The sequence below is a fragment of the Hemicordylus capensis genome, chromosome 6, assembly GCF_027244095.1.
Source record: "Hemicordylus capensis ecotype Gifberg chromosome 6, rHemCap1.1.pri, whole genome shotgun sequence".
Classification (NCBI taxonomy): domain Eukaryota; kingdom Metazoa; phylum Chordata; class Lepidosauria; order Squamata; family Cordylidae; genus Hemicordylus; species Hemicordylus capensis.
Window position 1 is genome coordinate 165,809,706 of NC_069662.1, and position 20,929 is coordinate 165,830,634.

The following is a 20,929-nucleotide window of genomic DNA, read 5'->3' on the forward strand; positions in this document are numbered from 1 at the left end:
AATAACAAATGAGATAGTTCCCTGTCCCAAAAGGTCTCACAATCGAAAATAAACACAAGGTAGAGACATCAGCAAGAGCCACTGTCCAAAGTTTTAATTTTGTTTGGCTTATGGCCGTAAATAAAATGATTCTGAACAGCCACTGAAGAGATGCTATGCTGGGGATGGATAGGGCCAGTTGCTCTCCCTGTGCTAAGAATAAGAGAATCGCCACTTAGAAAGGTGCCTCTTTGCTCAGCTAGCAGGGGAGTCTGTCTGTCCGTCTCTCCCTCTCCCTCCCCACCCTCCCACACATACCCCTACAGTTTTAAAGGTGAATTCCCAAGATTGCATCTTCTTCATGAATTAATCCTACCACCCTATCATTTCCATCCTTATAACCATGAATGTGGATTGGGAATTGGATGTGCACCTGTTACATAGAAACATAGGAAGCGGCCATATACTGAGTCAGACCATTGGTCTATGCAGCTCAGTATTGTCTACACAGACTGGCAGCGGCTTCTCCAAGGATGCAGGCAGGAATCCCTCTCAAACCCACTCACATTTCTTAAAAGAGTGTGTGGTAGCCAAAAGAGTGTGGCAGGGAGTAAGCAAGCTGTTAGAGTGGCCTGATTTGGAAAAACAGACTTGGGAAGAACTAACCTCGGGTTTGAGCGATAGAACCTCCTTTCGAGGTCCCAGAAGGAAACCTTCAAGGAAACGGGACGGAACAGGTGCCCTCATACTAGGGAATTGGAATGTTCCCCTTCTCGTAATCAGGTTAGTAAACCTGTATGTCATTTATGCAATGCTCCTGCATAGGAATAGGGAGGAAAGACGCGACCAAGAGGTTCACGCAGATGAGACAGTAAATCTCTTCTGGAAAAGTTTTTATGGTTATGTGCAAAAAGACAAGAGTATCTCTTCTAAACAGCAATGGGACAAATTGTGGAAATGGACGTCGGACATAACCCCCCCGATTACCTGATGTGCCCTGAAATCCCCCACCCCCGAGTTACAGTACTACCAGCATATACTTCGTAACCTTGTGGGTTTCCAAATCCTTGTGTGTACATCTTTGTAGATATATCATGTACAAACAACCACTTTGTATATAATTGTGCTTTGGCAACGTACTGTATGCTTTGGTAGTTTGTTGGTTCAATAAAAAAATCTTGTCCTATAAAAAAAATCTTGTCCTATCTTGGAGATGCTGCCAGGGAGGGAACTTGGAACCTTCTGCTCTTCCCAGAGCAGCTTCATCCCCTGAGGGGAATAGCTTGCAGTGCTCACACATCAAGTCTCCCATTCAGATGCAACCAGGGTAGACCCTGCTTAGCTAAGGGGACAAGTCATGCTTACTTCCACAAGACCAGCTCTCCTGTTGTCCCTGCCTCCAATTGTTCCAATTTCAAAACAATTTGGAAATAGCAGTTTATTGATCCAGTGCTTATAAAAGTAAGGTGAAGTCGATTTCGACTCCTGGTGCCCACAGAGCCCTGTGGTTTTCTTTGGTAGAATACAGGAGGGGTTGACCATTGTCATCTCCCATGCAGTAAGAGGTGATGCCTTTCAGTATCTTCCTAGATCACTGCTGCCTGATATAGGTGTGTCCCATAGTTTGGGAAACATACCAGCGGGGATTTGAACCAGCAACCTTCTGCTTGATAGTCAAGCATTTCCCTGCTGCGCCACTTAAGGAGACCCATTGCTTCCAAGACTTCCTTAAAGCGCCACTATGACCTTTAACTCTTTGCTAGACCTTTGCAAAAGTATCTCGCTGTAGCTGCGATAGCCAGAATGGCCCTACATTCACCGTACATGCACAGAACTACGAGGCGGGGTGTCTCTGGAGGCTACAATATGCATCACCCTGATTGGCTGTGCCATGCCACCCTCTGAAAGGGGGTTGGGTGATCCGCACCAGGACTGCGGACAGAGGGAAGATCCTGGCCACACACCTTTTCCTGCCATGCAGCTGGGGGAAGGGGAAGCCTGTTGGCACCAAGTGGTACCTGGGGATGGGGGGCTCAGGATTGGGACCAAAGGGTTAAGGTGTTCTCCCCTTGCCACACCTCCGGTCCGGGGCTGGATGCTTACTGTTTTTGATAGGCAATCTAAGCCCACCCGTCTGAGGACAAGCTTAACGTAATGTCCACTTTGGTCCTTATTCAGAATCCAGCCGAACCATCCAATCAAACAGGGAGTTGGGAACTGCAAAGATGTAACTGGGATGTTCCAAATCACCTCCGTAGTTGCACACAAGGGGAAGGAAGGCCTTTCTGCAGTTTGTAACCTCTGCCCTTCCTTGCCCCTAAGCGGTCAGCCACTTGAGTTGCCACCGGGATGGCCCCCGTTAAAGATATTCTGGAGGTCACCTTGCACTTCTGATGCAAGGTCAATTGGTGTTTGCTCTGGCATTAGGGTAAGCTAATCTTAACAGCAGGGTCAGTCCCTTGGCGGGGCGTGGAGTTGTTAAGTGTCCCAATAATTACATCCTGAAAGGCTTATATTCCAGGCAGCAAAGCCAAGACCGCACAGAAGGTGGAGGAGGATGCTTCAGTGCAAAGGCGACTGGGTATTTCTTCTGCAGGCCTGTGGCATTTGGCCTCAGTGGAGGTCATGCGTACAAAGAATTGTGAAAGCCGAAGGCAGCCAGGGCCTCTCCAACTCGCATCCTCAGATGTAGTTGAACTACAACTCCCACCATCCCCAGCCACAGTGGATGGAGATGGTAGAAGCTGTAGTCCAACATCTGGGGACCTAAGTTTGAGAACCACTGGTCTAAGGTCCATTTTACACAGGATTGCTTGACACTAGAGCCAGGCTCAACATCTGAAATTCCCACTGAATTTAGAAGGTGGGGGGCACGAAATTGGTGGGTGAAGGTGTCTGTGGCCTCTCTCATTTCTTTGCCTCTGCTGCTGGTATTTAGCGGTGGCACAAGCCACGCCCTTCTCAGGGACCACTGCCCGGGACCTGCCATTTCCCTCCTAGAAGAGGGGTCCCCACCCTGTGGTACTCCAGATCCGTGGTCCCTCTAAGAGGGATTCCCAGATGTGGTTGACTACAACTCCCATATTCCCCAAGCAAAAGCTATTGCAGCTGGGGATTCTGGGAGTTGTAGTCAACCACATCTGGGAATCCCTCTTAGAGGGAACACTGCTCCAGATGTTGCTGGATTACAACTCCCATGATCCCCGGACACAATTTATTGCAGTCCCTATGTGTTGATGGACTGTTGCTCAGAGGGGTATTCTGGGAAAAAGATGGTGGCCACCAGTCAGTGGTTCTTGGGAGGGGCACTGGGCTGCCAGAGGTAAGTTGAGATACACCCAAAATGCATCCTACCTTGAAATATTCCAGAAATGGACCCCATGTTTCCCACCTGCAAATGAGGCAGCAAAAGGCAGGGGGTTGGATATGGGGGTTGGATATCAGTTTGACTCTCACCTGCTCTCCAGCAAGAACTCCTATATGACGCATATGTTTGTTGAATGCATCTTTTTAGCTGTACATTTTTAAAATGCGGTGAATATTAATATTTATATACTGCTGTGCAAAAAAAAATCCTGACAGCATTTGTGTGGCAAAAAGCATCAGAAAATGGTTCCTTGTCCCAAAGTAGCTCACAAGCTACGGAGAAAACACACAGAAGATGACAGCAACAGCACTGCAGCCACTGGAGAGATGCCATGTTGCACTGAATAGGGACGGTTGATCTCCGCCTGCTAAATATCAGGGAGGCGCCACTTTAAAAGATGGCCTTGCACTTTTGTTGCCAACTTCCAGCTTGTCGACTGCTGTCAGCTCTCTTCCTTTGAGCAATGAGAATATTGGTGAACATTCCATGATACCATCCCAGGAGCTCAGCCAAATACGTCCAGCAATTAAGGATGACCAGCAATTAAGGATATCCACCATATTGTTGGAATGAAAGAGGAACCTGGCAATGCCCAACTGCCCTCGACAGCTCCCACCACATAACCTTGTACCCGCGTAACTGATTTCCACTGGTACCACTGCCTGCCTGTCCTCATCATGGAAATCCTATTGCACATTTTGACTGCATTGGCTCATAACTAAAGCCACAAGCACAGTCTGGGTCTCCAGGCAGTCAGACAGAAAAAGCCAACAGTCTCCAATTGCCTAGGGCAGGGATTTGCAAACGTGGGTCCCCAGCTGTGGCTGGACTACAACTCCCATCATCCACCACCACAATGGCTGAGGATGATGGGCGTTGTAGTCCAGCCACATCTGGGGACCCGCGGTTGAGAACCTTTGGCCCGAGAGGTTTGAAGAGTTAGCCTTTTCCGCTGAGATCTCCTGGCTTTGTTCATCTCTGTCATTCTTTCTGCAAAACCACGAGCTCACCTTTATCCAGCACAGGCCCAAAGATAGCCAAGCTGTCATTGACAGTTGTGCAGTTCCACCTCCGGCCGCGGAACTGGTGCTGGCATTCCTGGATGCCGATCTTCACCCCTTCGGCTACGCTGGGCATGATCTCCACATAGTTCCGACAGAACCTGAGTTGCTTGGGCACCAGACCAGGGATGCTGCCACAGAGGATGGGCTGCGTGCCCAAGGAGGAATACTGGTGGCCAATAGCCAGGGACCTAAAAAAAAGAGGGAGGACAAGGGGTGTCATTCCATTCACATGAGCAATTGTCCACAGAACAAACATCTGCAAAGAAGCTAGTTCTTCCCCAAGCCCATCTGCCTCTCCCTTCCAACCTGGCTATGTAGGAAGAGAGCTGGCCTTGTGGCACCAAGCATGACTTGCTCTCTTTGCTAAGCAGGATACACTCTGGTTTGCCTCTGAATGGGAGACGACATGCATGAGCACTGTAAAATAGTCCCCTTAAGGAGTGGGGCTGCTCTGGGAAGAGGACCTGCCTGCTTGCATGCAGAAGATCCCAAGTTCCCTCCCTGGCAGCCTCTCCAGATAGGGCTGAGATTATGACTCCTGCCTGCAATCCTTGAGAAGCTGCCGCCTGTCTGTCTAGATAAAACTGAATAGAAACCAATGGTCTGAGTCGGTATAAAGCAGCCGTTCTTAATTCACAGCAACCTCAGATGGGTTCATAAATGCAAGGGGTGAATCAAAGGTTGGCCTGAGTTGACTTTCTCACCCCCGAGTCAAGTCAGTGGGTTTTGATTCACCTCTTTTGCATTTCAGGACAAATCATCATGTACAGAGTCCCAAAGTCTTTTACATGCAGACTTCTCAGTTCCCCACAACCGCTCCGTGACCTGTGAATGAATCAAATGGATCTACAAAGTATGTGGGGTTGCGGGAAGCACCTGGGAATTCCTTTGCCATGTAGATAAGGGCTCTAAGGATGCCACCTTCCCTGGCCTGCTGCTCCATCTAAGCCTCCTAGTAATCTGATACTTGGCTTTTCATCAAATGCCTTGGAAAAGAATGTTGCATTGTTGTAAATAGGAAATAAAATGTGACATCTTGCAACATTATTTTAATACCCCTGCTAACTGGGCAAAGAGGCACCTTTTAACGTGGTGATTCTCTTTATTTAGCAGGGAAAGCGTAACTGGTCCTATCCACCCCCAGCACAGGACCTCCAGTGACTCTTGCTGGTGTCTGTCTTATGTTTCTTTTTAGATTGTGAGCCCTTTGGGGACAGGGATCCATCTTATTTATTTATTATTTCTCTGTGTAAACCTCCCTGAGCCATTTTTGGAAGGACAGTATAGAAATTGAATAAAACAAACAAACAAACAAACAAACAAACAAATAACCATACACGTATTACATGATCTCTGAGGTTTATTTTGGGATCTTATCCTGGGATCTGACATTCTTTGCATTCAGGTCCCTGCTATTTCATGCAAAAGCCTGGATCTCACTGACAACATCTGGACAACTGGGTGGGGCTAAAGTTCAACTTCCTCACATTGTCCTCCTCTTCCTTCATCACACACACACACACACACACACACACACACACACACACACTCTTTATGCCTTTACTCCCTGCTCATTTGCTAGCTAAGTGTGTTTCCTTGAGAGTCCCGGAACCTAGAGACTTCATAATACCCTATCTCAAAACGTGGTTTTTTGTTTTTGCAAACTTTCAAATATGTGAAGATGCACATAGGTATGCACATTGATGCAAATGTGCAAATCCAGCATTTATTTAAGAAGATGGGTGTGAACCCAAAACCTAAAATGCTTGGGAAAGTTGTAAATATAAGAAATGTGCATATAGCTGGTGTGGAACAAATGCAACATCATGAGTCCTTAACCTGCGAACTTTATCTGCAAGTTGCTGCTTCCAGCTTCAAATTATTTAAGTCATGCTTTATTTAGGGGCAATTTAGACTTTATAGAATGATAGTTGTTGATTTTTTGAGGAGCTGGTAAATGGAAATACAATAGAGAAGACTTAAACATCACTAAATGAAAATGAAATAAAGCAGACCGAGACAAAAGTGTTAGTCTGGATACATCCTTAGGCAGGTAGATCCCCTATTTTTCACCCGTCCTCCTGAATCTGAAAGCAACTTGCCTGGCTAATGAGTAACTGATTCGTGATACTTCAAAGGAATGCAAAGAAGGAGAAATGGCACTTTCAGGCAGCTCACAGAAGGTATTAGCACTTCAACCCTGGAGTCAGCATTTTCCAAAAGGAAATCACCTTTCTCCCAGACAAGCCTCGGGCAATTCATACAGCTATGTGGTGAAGTCAAGAGGAGTTGGCTTTTCCTGGGGATTTGGGCATGTTTAGATCATTCTTCAACACATCTGCTGTCATGAACCTGACTTCTAGCCCAGAGAGAGGCAACGAGAGCGTAGAGCCAGTGACCCAGACCCGAGAGGCCCTGGCCCAACACTGAACGCCAGCCCAACCACAAGGAATCCCCAAACTCATTGCTCGGAAGCCCAGACCCCTGGAGATGCCAGCCCTTGCGTCCAGTTCCATGGAGGGGATGGCTTCTGCCCTCCAACTTGGCCTGCTGCTTGACCAAGCCCACATTCCAAAGCCGGCGAGAAATCATGTAGAGGGGATACTGGGGAGTGTCCAGCTCCAGGCCAGAGGGCGGCCTCCTTCAGGCTGTGCCCAGCTCAGAAACAGGGCTGAGCCTAATAAGGCCAGTCCGACCCAGGAAGAAGAAAAGGCTGAGGTGAGACAGAAGACCATTTTCAGAATGAGAAGGCGTCTGCTTGCTGGGACCTGTCCAGGGTTCTGAAGGTCTCTTTCTGACCACCACCCTTGAGTTCTGATCTGGAACTGAACTCTGCTTGTCTGTAGACTGTTTCCTCCCCCTTGTCTCTGTAGGCCCTGGGTGGTTGGCTAGAAGAGACCTGCACCTTCCTGACCTGTCTGTGGGCTCAGCCTTGCCAGAAGTGGACACCTACAGGCAATGCTTGACCACGACTTTGTGTCATGGCCCAGGACCCTGACCCATCAAAGGAAAGCTCTGCAGATCTGGAGGGTGGAGAGGACTGGGGGCTGAAACACCACAGGAAGCAGTCAGTGAACATAAGAACCTAAGAACAGCCCTGCTGCATCAGGCACAAGGCTCATCTAGTCCAGCATCCTGTTTCACACAGTGGCCCACCAGGTGCCTCCGAGCAGCCCACAGGCCTTCTCTCCGGTTGTTGCTCCCCTGCAACTGGTAGTGAGAGGCGTCGTGCCTCTGAGGCTGGAGGTGGCCTATAGCCATCAGACTAGTAGCCATTGATAGATTTGTCCTCCATGGATCTGTCTAAACCCCCTTTAAAGCCATCCAAGCTGGTGGCCATCACCACATTCCATGGCAAAGAATTCCACAGATTAATTATGTGCTGTGTGAAAAAGTACTTCTGCTTGTCGGTCCTAAATTTCCCAACCTTCAGTTTCATGGGGTGACCCCTGGTTCTAGTGTTGTGAGAGAGGGAGAAAAATCTCTCTCTGACCACCCTCTCCACTCCATGCATAATGTTATACACTTCGATCATGTCTCCCCTTAGTTACCCCTTTTCCAAGGTAGAGAGCCCCAGATGCTGTAGCCTAGCCTCATATGGAGGGTGCTCCAGGCCCCTGATCATTTTGCTTGCCCTCTTCTGCACCTTTTCCAGTTCTACAATTTTCCAGTCTCAAAAGGCAGGATGGCTCTGAGAACCAGTTGCAGGGGAGAAATGGCAGGAGAGAGGGCACACCTTCAACTCCTGCCTGTGGCTTCCAGCAGCATCTGGTGGGCCACTGTGAGAAACAGGATGCTGGACTAGATGGACCTTGGGCCTGATCCAGCAGGGCTGTTCTTATGTTCTTAATATCCTTCTTAAGATACGGTGACCAAAGCTGTATGCAGTACTCCAGGTGTGGCAGCACCATAGATTTGTATAAGGGCATTATGATATTAGCACTTTTATTTCCAATCCCCTTCCTAATGATCCCTAGCATGGAATTTGCCTTTTTCACAGCTGCCATGTACTGAAAAGACACTTTCAAGGAGCTGTCCACCATGACCCCAAGAGATCTCTCTCCTGGTCAGTCACTGACAGCTCAAATCCCATCAGCTGAGATCCCATCAGGGAATTGGCCTCCATGTGAGATCTTTCCCCCAGGGAACAGTGGAACCTACACCCTTTGTTCCAGAGGGAATCACTCTGAATTCCCATCTTCCCCAGAGCTACCTGCATCCAGGAAGAATTTCATCTACCACCCCATCAAGCCTAGGGCCCAAAGGAGTTATTTCAGCCCTGCCCGAGTACATGCCTGAATAACAGAGCGGATCTCCTGTTACTTGTAAGTAGATTCCCTTTGGGAATGTGGGGCTCAATGCATATTTTTCTCTGCTGGACAACATGGCTGCTGACCAGTGGTGGGGCAGCCCTCCAAGCTCCCTGTTTGCCATGGAGCCTGGTTTGCTTGTGGGCTTGCTTGTTTGTCTTGCGTCCAGCATCTAGCTGTGGTTCTGACCCCTTGATGTCTGACCTATGCCTTTGGCATGCCTTGTCGGAATGCCCCTTTGGGCCTCACCCTGGAATAGAATACTTGGTTGCATCTACTCTGCAAAGCCTGCATAGGAGGATCTGTGCTGAGCTAGGATAATCTGGTTGGGAGCTGCCAGTTCTCAAGAACAGTTCAACAGGCCCCAGTCACTGAAACAAGACCTCAACTTGTCCCGAATCCATGAACTGGTTGAGTGAACTAGACAGAACTTCTGATTCAGGATTTGGGTCCAGTTGCAATCACTTTGCCGTTAACTTCAGTGCTCAAATGGGATGGCCTCCACTGCAATCCCCTCCTGAATTCACTGTTATTGTGAGCCCCCACCCATGGGATCACACCTCTGTTCATACCTCCCCCCATGGGATCAGTGAATGTGTGGAGGAACAGAGGGTTTGTGTCCCACAGCCCCACCCTCAATCTTGATTTGCCTTCTGCTCCTGCATCCTGCTCTTCATGCATCCAGCTGAAGATCCAAGATTTTAAAAATGTGTGTTTATATTTTTCTTGTATCATCGCATCTCAGTCAGAGCCAGCCTTGCCATACAGGAGGGTGAAGCAAGTCACTTCAGGTGGTGGATTTGGGAGAGTAGAAGATTTGCAGCCATCTCCCCGGCTTGCTCCTCCCAGCTGCCACCAGCACCACTCTAGCCAGTCCAACTCTATGGGTAGGAATTCCTCCTCCTCTCCCTGTCTCTTCTTCAGTTTCCTTTCCCTCCTCCATCGTGCTCTCCCAGCTGGGTGTGGCATCATTTCAACTGTCCACCAGCCCAGCACTGGAACATAGGGAGCTGCCATATACTAAGTCAGACCATTGGTCTATCTAGCTCAGTATTGTCTGCACAGACTGGCAGTGAAGAGCAGAGGTGTCACAGCAGGAAGGGCTGGGTAAGGGGGCTGGGAACCAGTGTGCATGTGTGTGGAGAGGGAATGTGGGGTGGTATTAGGCACCTTGCTGCAGGCACCAAAATGATTTGGACCAGCTCTGGTCTCAGTTATGAATACTGATTTAGAGGGGGTTTTTTTAGGTTTTTTAAAATAAATCCAATGGATAAAAGTGCTGAAGTTGGCAATGCTAACTCTACTTCCACACAACTGGTAACCATAGAGTAACAGAAACCAGGAAATGATCTATGCACCTTGGCGATTTGACTCAACACCAGTGATCTAAGATACTCCTAACAGTGGAGTTCTCAGACTTGCATTCCCAGTTGTTGGAATACAACTCCCATCATCCCCTGCCACAATAACATTCAGCCATTGCAGTTGGGGCTGATGGGAATTATATTCCAGCAACATCTGGGGACACAAGTGTGAGAAAACCTGTTCGTGGTCGCTTTTTTGTTTCTAAGACCGTTCACCAAGACTCAGACTGTCGCATCTGGGAGGTTCCACATAAGGAAGCATCATCCATCCAACAAGGGCTATTTATGACTGCCCCAGATGACTACTACCTGGTAGGCATCTGGTGGGCCACTGTGTGAAACAGGATGCTGGACTACATGGCCTTGGGCCTGATCCAACAGGGCTCTTCTTATAGCATCTGTGCAAATGAGAGTTTAAATTAATTTTCGGAGGGGCCAAAGCCCACTAGTAGAGCACTTAGAAACCAGTACCAAATTCTCCAGATCTAACTGACTTGTGCATTGGTTTATGAGCATTCCCTCCTGTGTTTGCGATGGGTTCCCTAGGTTCCTAAAATGAGTACGGCTCCAACATACTCTCAGAATTTTTTAAAAATAATAATAACAAATTGATTTTGCTCTTACAGGCCAGAGCATGCTGTATAATTGAAGGCAGTGCCTTGTCAACGCAGATCGGTCAGACCCGACTCAAGACATACCTTACAGCTATTTATGGAACCATTAAGATTCTCTTCCTAGAAGTGTTCGTGTTCTCTCTCTCTCTCTCTCTCTCTCTCTCTCTCTCTCTCTCTCTCTCTCTCTCTCTCTCTGCTAATGTTTGAGCTCAGACTCCATAATGATCTTATACTTGGCACAAGGTGGATATTTTTAGAATGGAAGCCCCACAGTGGGTCTTGAGGGATGGGAACTCAGGACCCATCCTGAGTCTTTTCATCAGAGTTGAAAAGACTCAGACACCTTGCCTACGTCAGATCACCAAACTCTGATGAAAAGCGGGGAAAAGAGATGAGCAAGAAAACAGTGAACTGATTTGGAGGATACCTTACCAGCCCACACCATCGGAAAGGGGATGCGCAGAGAGAGCCTGGAGGACCCAGCTTGGGTGTTCCCCCTCCCGTCTGAGCTCTGGAGCTCACCACCACACTGATTGTGTGGGTTTGCAAGCGGCAGTGCCTCCTGGGACATCTTCCATGGATATTCCAATGCCCTCCTGGCATGTCCCTTTATCATATGGGGGTGGGCTGCTCATCCAAATGGCCACATTTGGAAGGTCAGCCCACCTCCACGTGATAAAGCAAAGTGCCAGAAGGTGCTAGAATATCTGTAGAGGACAACCCGATGGGTGCACTTTCTGCACAACCCCTTTCGAATTCCTCCAGTTGGTAAAGTATTATCCAGACAGGCCCAATCTCAGGCTGAGATGAGTCGCGTGGTATTGCTTGAGCCCAGTCAAAACTTGCAGATTTGACTTCTAACAAGGGGTCTGAGAACGGTGACGTGCAGACGACATCCGGGCTATTCTCACAGCCAGAGCTACCTGGGTGGGAGAGGGTTATCCCAGGGAGCTCTGGTCATCTGGGACACTGAGAGCCCTCCCAGCCCAGAAGCTCCATCCCTGGGGTAGCCCAGATCAGCTACCCAGGTTAAAAGTGAGGTCGGAGGAGAACAGCCTCCTCCTCTGGTCCTCTGTGCCACCGCGGCTTCCCCAGTACTGCTCCCAGCTGGCCAGTGGCCATATTAACCAGAGAGTTGGGGGGAAAGAGGGGCCAGGCCGAACAGAGCTGCTGCTATGCTGAGGGCAGCTGCTCCAGTGGTCCACCTAGGCAAAACTGGGGCTGGGGCTGCCCCTGCCATGAGGACCCCCCCACACACACACTGCAAGTCCCCCCCCTGCATTTTTGGGGAGGCCTCCTGCTGCCACCCCGTGCCTGTCGCTGCCCCACGGAACCGAACCGCCAAAAGTTACCTAACTTTAGCCACCAATGTGTGCTACCGGGGGCAGGGTGGGGGGTGAGCTGAGCAGGCCTCCCTGCCCAGTGGTGGCAGCAGGCAGCGTGGCTGCTGGGCCGGGCTGTCTGGCCCAGCGGTCCTTGCACACAGTGAGGCGCTCCTTTCCGTGCAGGCACACTGGAGCGCCTTGCAGTTTGCAAGGACCGTTGGGTGGGCCGGCCAGCCAGGCCCAGTGGCCGCTTGTCCCACTGCCACCACGGGGGAGGGGGAGGCCTGCTTGGCTCAGTCCCCGTCCCCACCCTCTGGCCACACACATGGGCGGCTAGAGGAAGGTCCTTTGGGCAGTTCAGCATGGCGTGGCAGTGGCGTGGCAGGTGGGGGGTGGGGGCAGGAGGCCTCCTGGAGGCCCCCATGGTCCCTTGGAGGCCTCTTGGACCTTGGAGGCCATCGGCTGGGTCCCCATGGTCTGGGGGTTAGAGCTCTTCTGAGCTGCACTGTGGAATCCTGGAGGAACCTGCCCCATTTAGTTGTGAGAACAACCTTATCTTCTGGTAACGCAACTTTTTTTTGGCTAACAATTCACTGGAAAAGCCCAGTACATAAAAATGTAACATTAGTTACATGCAAGCTAGCACAACGCCTCTGGGGGCTGCCTCTCGTTTCTAGTCTTTTTACGCCCAGGACTGCTCCGGTCCCTGAGGAGGTCATTCAGGCCCAACCACTCCCACAGGTGCCTTCTGCAAAACTGGAACTGTCACATGGCCTTCTCACACGGCAGCCTTCTGGGCTTGCTTCTTAAAGAGGCAATGCACCATCGAGCCAGTGGCTGTGTCTCTATTAACAGACCACAATTGCCTTTTCCTTGCCTTAGTGATTCCCAACCCCACTAGAGAGGGGAAGTCGAAGAGAATGTCAGGGCTCCTCCCAAGGACACATATTTAAGCATTTTCTCAGATGGATCGTAGGAAGCCAACATCTACAGCGTCAGACCATTGGGCCATCTAGCTCAGTATTGAGCCCCTGGTGGTGCAGTGGTAAAACTGCTGCCCTGTAACCAGAAGGTTACAAGTTCGATCCTGACCAGGCGCTCAAGGTTGACTCAGCCTTCCATCCTTCCGAAGTCGGTAAAATGAGTATCCAGAATGTTGGGGGCAATATGCTAAATCATTGTAAACCGCTTAGAGAGCTTCCAGCTATAGAGCGGTATATAAATGTAAGTGCTATTGCTATTGCTATTGCTATTGCTATTGTCTACACTGACCGGCAGCAGCTCTCTGAGGTTACAGGTCTTTTTCAGTCCTACTTGGAGCTGTTGCCAGGGATTGAACATGGGTCCTTCTGCAAGCAAAGAAGGTGCTCTACCAATGATCTACTGACCCATCTCTATGCCCACATCCCTGCATTTGACACAATACTTCTCCATATCACTCAAACCTATGCCCAGCTTTAATGCTGACATATCACATTTCATCCACCCATGCTCAAAGGCACCAGATGTAGAGCTATCCTATTTTACCATCACAAGAGTCCTGCAAATGTTAGACTTAGACAACCCAGGGAACTTCAGTGCCAAATGGGGATTTTGGACCCCGATCTCCTTGTTCTGTGTCTGTCACTCTGTCCACCACAGCACACGATGCCCTGTTAGGTGGCCTGGAAGGTCATATTACACCACTATTTGGTTTTGTCCAAAGATGGCTTTGTGAGATCCTGCAAGGGGTTGATTCACTTTCCCATCATTAACCTATTCAGCACTTTCTCAGATAGCCATGAGTTAGATCAGCCACAAACCTTTGGCCCCTTGAAACTTTGCAGTAAAAAGTTAATACAAGAACTGTAAAACTGTAAAACACTCCCCTCAAATTGCAAAAAGCAGTAGCCACTAGGGATGCGCATGAACCAGTTCAGCACTCCTTTTGCGGCGTGCCGAACTGGTTCGAAAGTCTGGCGTTTGAGCCAGTTCAGAGGTAGGGGGCCCTTTAAGGGGCAGGGAGCGTGCCCTTTCCTGCTTCGCCACTTCCCCCCGCCGGCAGTCTCCCCAAAACCACTGGAGCAGGGCTGCAGTGTACCTCGTTGCAGCCCCGGTCAGCATCATATTGGAAGTGGCCTATGCATGTGCGCATGTATGTATGCTGTGCGCATGTGCGTCTGCCACTTCCACTTTGTGATTTTTAGCAGAGAGGTGGTTTAGCAGGGGGGAGAAGCCTAACCCTTTTCTCACCAGCTGTTTTGGCGCTCAGGGTTGCCTTCTCCAAGCTGCTTTCCCTCCAGGGGAGAAATTATTGGTGGTGAAAATTTTAAGCATTCCCTCAACTGTTGCACAAAACTGAAGCCTCCCCAGGCTGTTTTTTATTTTAAAAGTGGGGCTTCATCCTACACATTGGTGCAGAATGTGTCATTTGCCCCTCCATGAGAACTGCATTCCCTCCATCCATATTCTCCGTCACAGTGGCCAAATTCTCACAAAGGTGGTTCACCTGGGTCTGGACTGTACCACTTCAAACAGCAGGTGGGGGCTCACATCATGGAATTTTCCCTCATGCCAAAAAAGAAAAGAAAAAAAGAAAAGGTGGGGGGAGGGATCCTTTCACATATTTGTTTAACATAATTTTAGCCTTTCAATCCATGATTCCCAAGGGGCCTTCCACCAATATATTAAATCCATATATCATAAAACAACAGCATTGTAAATATAGTGACAGTAAAACATTTATTGCCAGCAAAAGTTAAGAGCCGCAGTAAAATGAATCACCCTGAAATTTATTAAAAGCCCAGGAAAACAACACAGGTGTTACCTGGCGTCTGGAAACCATCAGATTTGGCACCAGGTGAATAGCAAGGAGGAGGCACATTCTCAGTGAGAACTATCCAAGAAAACTTCCCCGCTGCAGCAGCAGTTCCCCTGGAGTGCATAAATGTGCAAATTGCACATGAATGTGCAGAAAGAATGGCTCGCTTTTAGGCCTGTGCTTGCTAAAAAATGGCGGGCCCTTATGTGAACTGACTCTACAGAAAAATTGTCGGGAGGGACTGATATAATACCCTCAAACTGTTGGGTTGGGTCAGATCGAATTAAAAAATCTGGCAATTTTCTGAGACCCTGCCATTGGGATCTAAAAGTTAAAGGGGTCTCTCTTTAGCTGTTAAATCCCTATCGAGCAAAAGAGAAGTCACTTCTTAGCGGAGATGAGGCTTCTTTTTCATGCCATTGGACCCGACAGGCATGTTGGAACTCTGGCAGGAGGAGTTCTAGTTGGAGTCCTGGCTGTTGGGGTCCCTCCTGTCATAGTAGAACCCCTTCCGATAATGTCCGACAGGGGGCATATTGGGTCTGACATGCCTGTTGGACTGAAACAAGTGCACAGCCTATTTATGCTACAATCAAATAATTAAAAGGCCCCTCTGAAGGTCAAACTAAACTAATGGCACCAATAGTTGTCTCTGTCCCAAGGCAAATTGCAGTTTGTGTGGGGAGAGATTTTTATTGGGGCCATAATGCAGGGGGAAAGGGCTCAACGCTACCCACCTCAGTCCAGATCACCATTTTGTTTTGTTTTGAAATGGAAAACATGGAGGGGAGTTTGCTTAAAATGGGGCTTGCACTGAAATTTCAATAGAGTGCAATCCGAATGAGTTCAGAGTTCCTCCGTCGGTTGTCCAGGACCAGCCACAGAAGTCTATAGATTTGCAAAACAGACAACACCCTTCTTTCCATCAGGGACTGTATTCCACACTGCAGAGCACTGACTGCAGAGCGTGCTTCCGTGTGCCTGCAGTTTCTGGGAGCACCCTGGCTCTTCCATTGTCCAACGCCTTCATTAAAGTCTTAGATGAAAGACTGTTTGTGTACCAAAATCACAGGTGGTACAGAATAAGGAGGGATTGCGAGCACTTTAGAGGATGAAACGAAAATCGCAGTATGCTTCAACACCATGCTTCCATCCTCATTTGTCAACCTGTTTCCTTTTCTGCTTTTAAATCCCTGCAAAGCCTTCCTTTAGCCACTGTCGACTCACTTTGTCTGCACTTTCCGTCGCCACTTCACTTTCTACCACACCTTCATTAGGATTTTTGTCATTTTCTGTCCTTTCCCCCTGCACATGAATACCTGTACAGATTTGGCAAATGTCTTGAAACCAGATGCTGGGGACAAACAGCCCTGCTTGTGAATCTTTGCTGGCTGCTGTAGCAGATAGGATATTGGACTAGGTGGAGTCTTGGATGCCCAGAATTTAGAAATGCAATTCTCCTTAGCACTAAACCAGGGCTTCCCATGTTGCTGAACTTCAACTCCAAACATCCTTTGGCTGGAGCCAAAGGTCATTGTGGCCGGGAATGATGGGAGCTGAAGTCCAGCAACATCTGGGGACCCAAGTTTGAGAACCCCTGCACTGAAAAGTAGAGCTGTTCGTACATTATGGCTAACTCTTTATTACCATAGTGATGTGGGTGGCATCAAAATTTGCATCCATGCAACTGGGTCTCTGCAAGGTTTCTGAAATATCTGGAACTAGCTTCCCACATGGGTTGACAAAATGGTGTGGTAGATTCTCAAGGAAGATTGGCCAGAGTTCAAGCAGATGCAGCAGGCACTAAACTGTTATCCACTGGGGTTATGGGACATATTTTGGGCAAACAGCACAGATGCCCGAGATGCACCCAAAGTAGGGCTCATACAAAAGGCAGGCTCAGGTATAATGGTAGCATCTGAGGTTGCATACTCCTCCCATCCCCGCACAAGCCGCTACTTCCATTGTTGTTCCAGTATACCCAAACTGGTTGTGTTGTCTGAACCCACCACTCTCAGCATATCCTGTCCTAATTCCCCCAGGGAACCCGACATCTGTAACTGAGATGTGAAGTAAGTTACAGATGTCAAAGTCCCTGAAGGAAGTAGAGCAAGAGATGCTGAGATTGGTGGGTTTAGACATGATCAATCTCAGAACCGACAATAGAAGCAGAGACTCTCATGGGGATGGGGGAGAGCATGTCTACGCCATGGGCAGTGGCAACCTCAGGTGCCCCCGTTAGATATGAAGAGGCTAGAAGCCGGTTCTTCATTAGGGGAAAAAAATCCCCTTGATTAATCTTCAGACATCTTGCATTCAACTTCTTAGTTAATCCTTTAAACAAATTTAGAATCAGAGCAATGTCGGGAAGACTAGTCCCACAACAGTCCGGGGTATTGTCAGCAGGTTTTGGGGTGGAGGTAGGTAACCCCCTGCACCCATGTTTTAGGCCAATGATCTGTAGCCACTCACGTGCACTGCCTTCCCCATTGCTGGAGGGGCTGGACATGCCTGCTTTCACCAGAATCACAGAAGACATCATTTCGCACCTCACAGGTGACTCAGCACTGGAGCTGCCCACCATCACTCATCACTGTGGGGTTTTAAAGGGATTGGGTGAGTCTTAATTCTGAGGAAGAGTCAGTACTCTGCCAAACAGAAGGCTGTTAGTGAAGACAGAACTGGAATGCTGTTGGGTCCTAAGACTGGAAAGCAGCCCCAGTAGGACCCACAAGTTGGCTAATGCACATCCTGTTGTGTCTTGTAGATCTGTTGCATCAGATTAGAATCAAGGGGAAATCACAACATTTGTTTTTGTTCTGATAAGGAAGCCAAAGAATGCTGTTGTATTATTTAATAGTAGAGTGTTTTCATGGCATGCAAATTAGAGAACATGGGAAGCTGCTTTATCCTGAGTCAGGCCATTGGATCAACTAGTTCAAGATGGTCTACACTGACTAGCAGAGAGGTTCTCCAAGGTTTCGGGCTCAAGAGTCTTTCCCAGCACGATCTGGAGATGCTGCCAGGGATGAACCTCAAACCTTCCGCATGCAAAGCAGATGCTCTTCCCCTGAGCTTCAGCCCCACTCATGAGAAATTGTTGTATTGAGCATTGCTTCTATGAGCTAGCCTCATTTAGGTGGTGGATCAGGGGTTCTCAAACTTGGATCCCTAGATGTTGTTCAACAACAACGCCCATCATCCCTAGCTACATTGTAATCCTAATTGTTTGATTTATTTTAGTGGCCTCTGGGTTAACAATATGTTTGTGGATAGTTTGTTTTTATTTTAAAAGGATGGCTTATTATTTAGTTTTATTAAAATGCCAATCCCCATGTGAAATTTCGTATTGAATCGCTAGTTATATAGATTTATGGACGATGATTAATTTATTGATGATAACTTATTGTCGTGAATATGTTTGGATGGTTGTTTGCTTTTTTCACATTTTACTGGCTGTGAACCACTTTAAATGCAATGGATGCAGAAAAATAGTATATAGATAAAGCAACTGGGCTTTCTTCGTGTCTAACATGTGCTCTGCCACTGAACTATGGGGTGTCCTCATGTCCCTTTACCCTGCTTCTTATCACAGACCTAGTTTTCTCTGAGATGATAAATAAATGGGCATCGGGGATGAACTACTTCAGATCACAGCAGGTGGTTTATTTGTACCTATGAAATGAATCATGTATGTTCTTACGTTGCACATATATTCTCCCTGCACAAAGTAAAAATGGCACAAAGATGAGAAGGCCTTCTACGTACAGGTTTCCCACCATGTACTACATTTCTAGGTGCAGGGATTTTGGGGCACAGACAAGCATTATCATCAGAAGTAATACAGTCCAGACACAGCTTGACCCCCAGTATGGGAACAAAGACCCAGTTCTGATTGTCCAACATCACCTGAAGCCCTTTGTGCAAAGAGTATGTCCTTTCTGTGGTCTGTACAATGCCTATCATGCTGTTATCAACTTTTTTAATTCCTCATCCATAAAACAACTCTAAGACCCTCAAGGTAGATTACAAAATAAGGCATTACAACTTCCTGACAAAAGCAACCATGAATATTGTTCTAAAATGTAACCCTAAAAACAGCAGGTCCAAAAAAATCAATTCAACATAAGAAAGGAATTCCTCAAATCCTGGAGGGACATTGGAATAAATGTCCTAAAATGCCAAGATCCCATGCATCTTTACCTCAGAAACCTGGGTGGAGAAATTCCCCCAAAGTGGAACATAGGAACATAGGAAGCTGCCATATACTCAGTCAGACCATTGGTCCATCTAGCTCAGTATTGTCTTCATAGACTGGCAGTAGCTTCTCCAAGGTTGCAGGCAGGAGTCTCTCTCAGCCCTATCTTGGAGATGCTGCCAGGGAGGAAACTTGGAACCTTCTGCTCTTCCCAGAGTGGCGGCTCCATCCCCTGAGGGGAATATCTTCCAGTGCTCAATGCTCACACTTCTAGTCTCCCATTCCTGTGCAACCAGGGTGGACCCTGCTTAGCTACGGGGACAAGTCATGCTTGCTACCACAAGACCAGCTCTCCTCTCTAAAGTGGACATTCTGCATAATTCCCTGGCTCTCAGGGTTCCTCCAAGGGAAAACCTAAATTCCCTCTGAATTTCAGTGTTGCTTCCAATGGAGAAATATGAGAGAAATCTCTCCGTTCCTTCACATTCCTAAAACTAGGAATAAATCCTCACCTGCTCCTCCTCCACATGCTAAGAGCTCTCCCAGTCATTTACTCTGACACATGGATGTTCTCCCTATCGGCCAGCTGGAATTATTATTATTGGGAATATTTATATACCACTTTTCAATAAAGACGTGCTCAATGCACAGGACAAAGAAAAAGGTAGACAGTGGTGCCCAGAAATGCGCTTTCCCCCTTCTGTGACACCCCCTGCCCCCAATTTCCTCATGTAGCCCCTGGTTCCCTGTCCCTGAAAGGGCTCACAATATAAAAAGAAAGACAAAAGAGACGCCAGCCAAAGCCACAGGAGGGATGCTATTTTGGGGTGAATAGGGACAGTTGTTCTGCCTTTGCTAAAGATAAGACAGCAACTACTCGAAAAGGTGCTTCTTGGACTGGTGAGCAGCAGTTACCTGCTGGGGAATTGTCAAAGGAATTGTCAAGATGTTACTTGCGAGTCTGATGGAACCCAAACAAGTGTCTTTATTAGGCTCCCCGGAAGATATGAAAAAAGCAAGTCCCTGTTGCAAATGGAGCAACTCAAGGGGTCAGGTGAGTGTTAGCAAAGGGGGAAGTGTGGGGCGAGGTGATGTGCCAAGACATTGTGGCCCTGGCAGCTGAGGTGGGGCGCCAAATGCTTCCTCGCCCCATGCCCGTGGTGGGGGCCCAGCTGCCTTTCAAAAGTGACCCTGCAATGGCATGAAGGTGGCATGGGGGCAGAGAGACGTTGCCAGCAGATTCCTCTTCTTGCTTGTGCTTCTCGCAAGCTTTCAAGGAGGGTGAGGAGAGGCATGCTTTGCAAAGCTGGTAATGCTCAGATTGATCCCAAAGAGGTGCTTTGATGGTGACAGCAGAGGGCATCCTGCCGCCTACTGCTACCCCAATAATAAGGACATAGGAAGAGCCCTGCTGGATCAGGCCCAAGGCCCATCTAGTCCAGCATCTTTTTTTTTACACAGTGGCCCACCAGATGCCTTTGAGAAGCCCACAGGTGTGAAGGCATGCCCTCTGAGCCTGGAGGCAGTTGATAGCCATCAGGATTAGTAGCCATTGATAGCAAAGTCCTCCAAAAAATTGTCTAAGCCCCATTTAAAGCCATCCAAGCTGGTGGCCATCACCACATCCTGTGGCAGAGAGTTCCACAGTTTAATTATGTGCTGTATGAAAAAGTACTTCCTCTGGTCGGTTGTAAATTTCCTGGCTATCATTTCCATGGGATGACACCTGGCTCCAGTGGTTTAAAAGAGGGAGAAAAATCTGATGTCTACAATGACTACTTTACCTTGCCTCATTAAAGAACCGGAAAAGTGGTACCACAAGGTATGGTGATGCCCACTAGCTTAGATGGCTTTAAAAGGAAACTAGACAGATTCATGGAGGAGAGCAAGTCTGTTAACAACTGTTAG

General features: G+C 48.2%; 1 protein-coding gene across 1 annotated transcript in view; it reads right to left on the reverse strand.

Moving 5' to 3' along the window:
* WNT3A (Wnt family member 3A) overlaps positions 1 to 20,929 on the reverse strand; it is a 127,239-nt gene that overhangs the window by 53,510 nt on the left and 52,800 nt on the right. Inside the window, exon 2 of the mRNA XM_053262782.1 lies at positions 4,357 to 4,598. Coding sequence (XP_053118757.1) covers positions 4,357 to 4,598 — 242 coding nt within the window. The remainder of the gene's footprint in view (positions 1 to 4,356; positions 4,599 to 20,929) is intronic.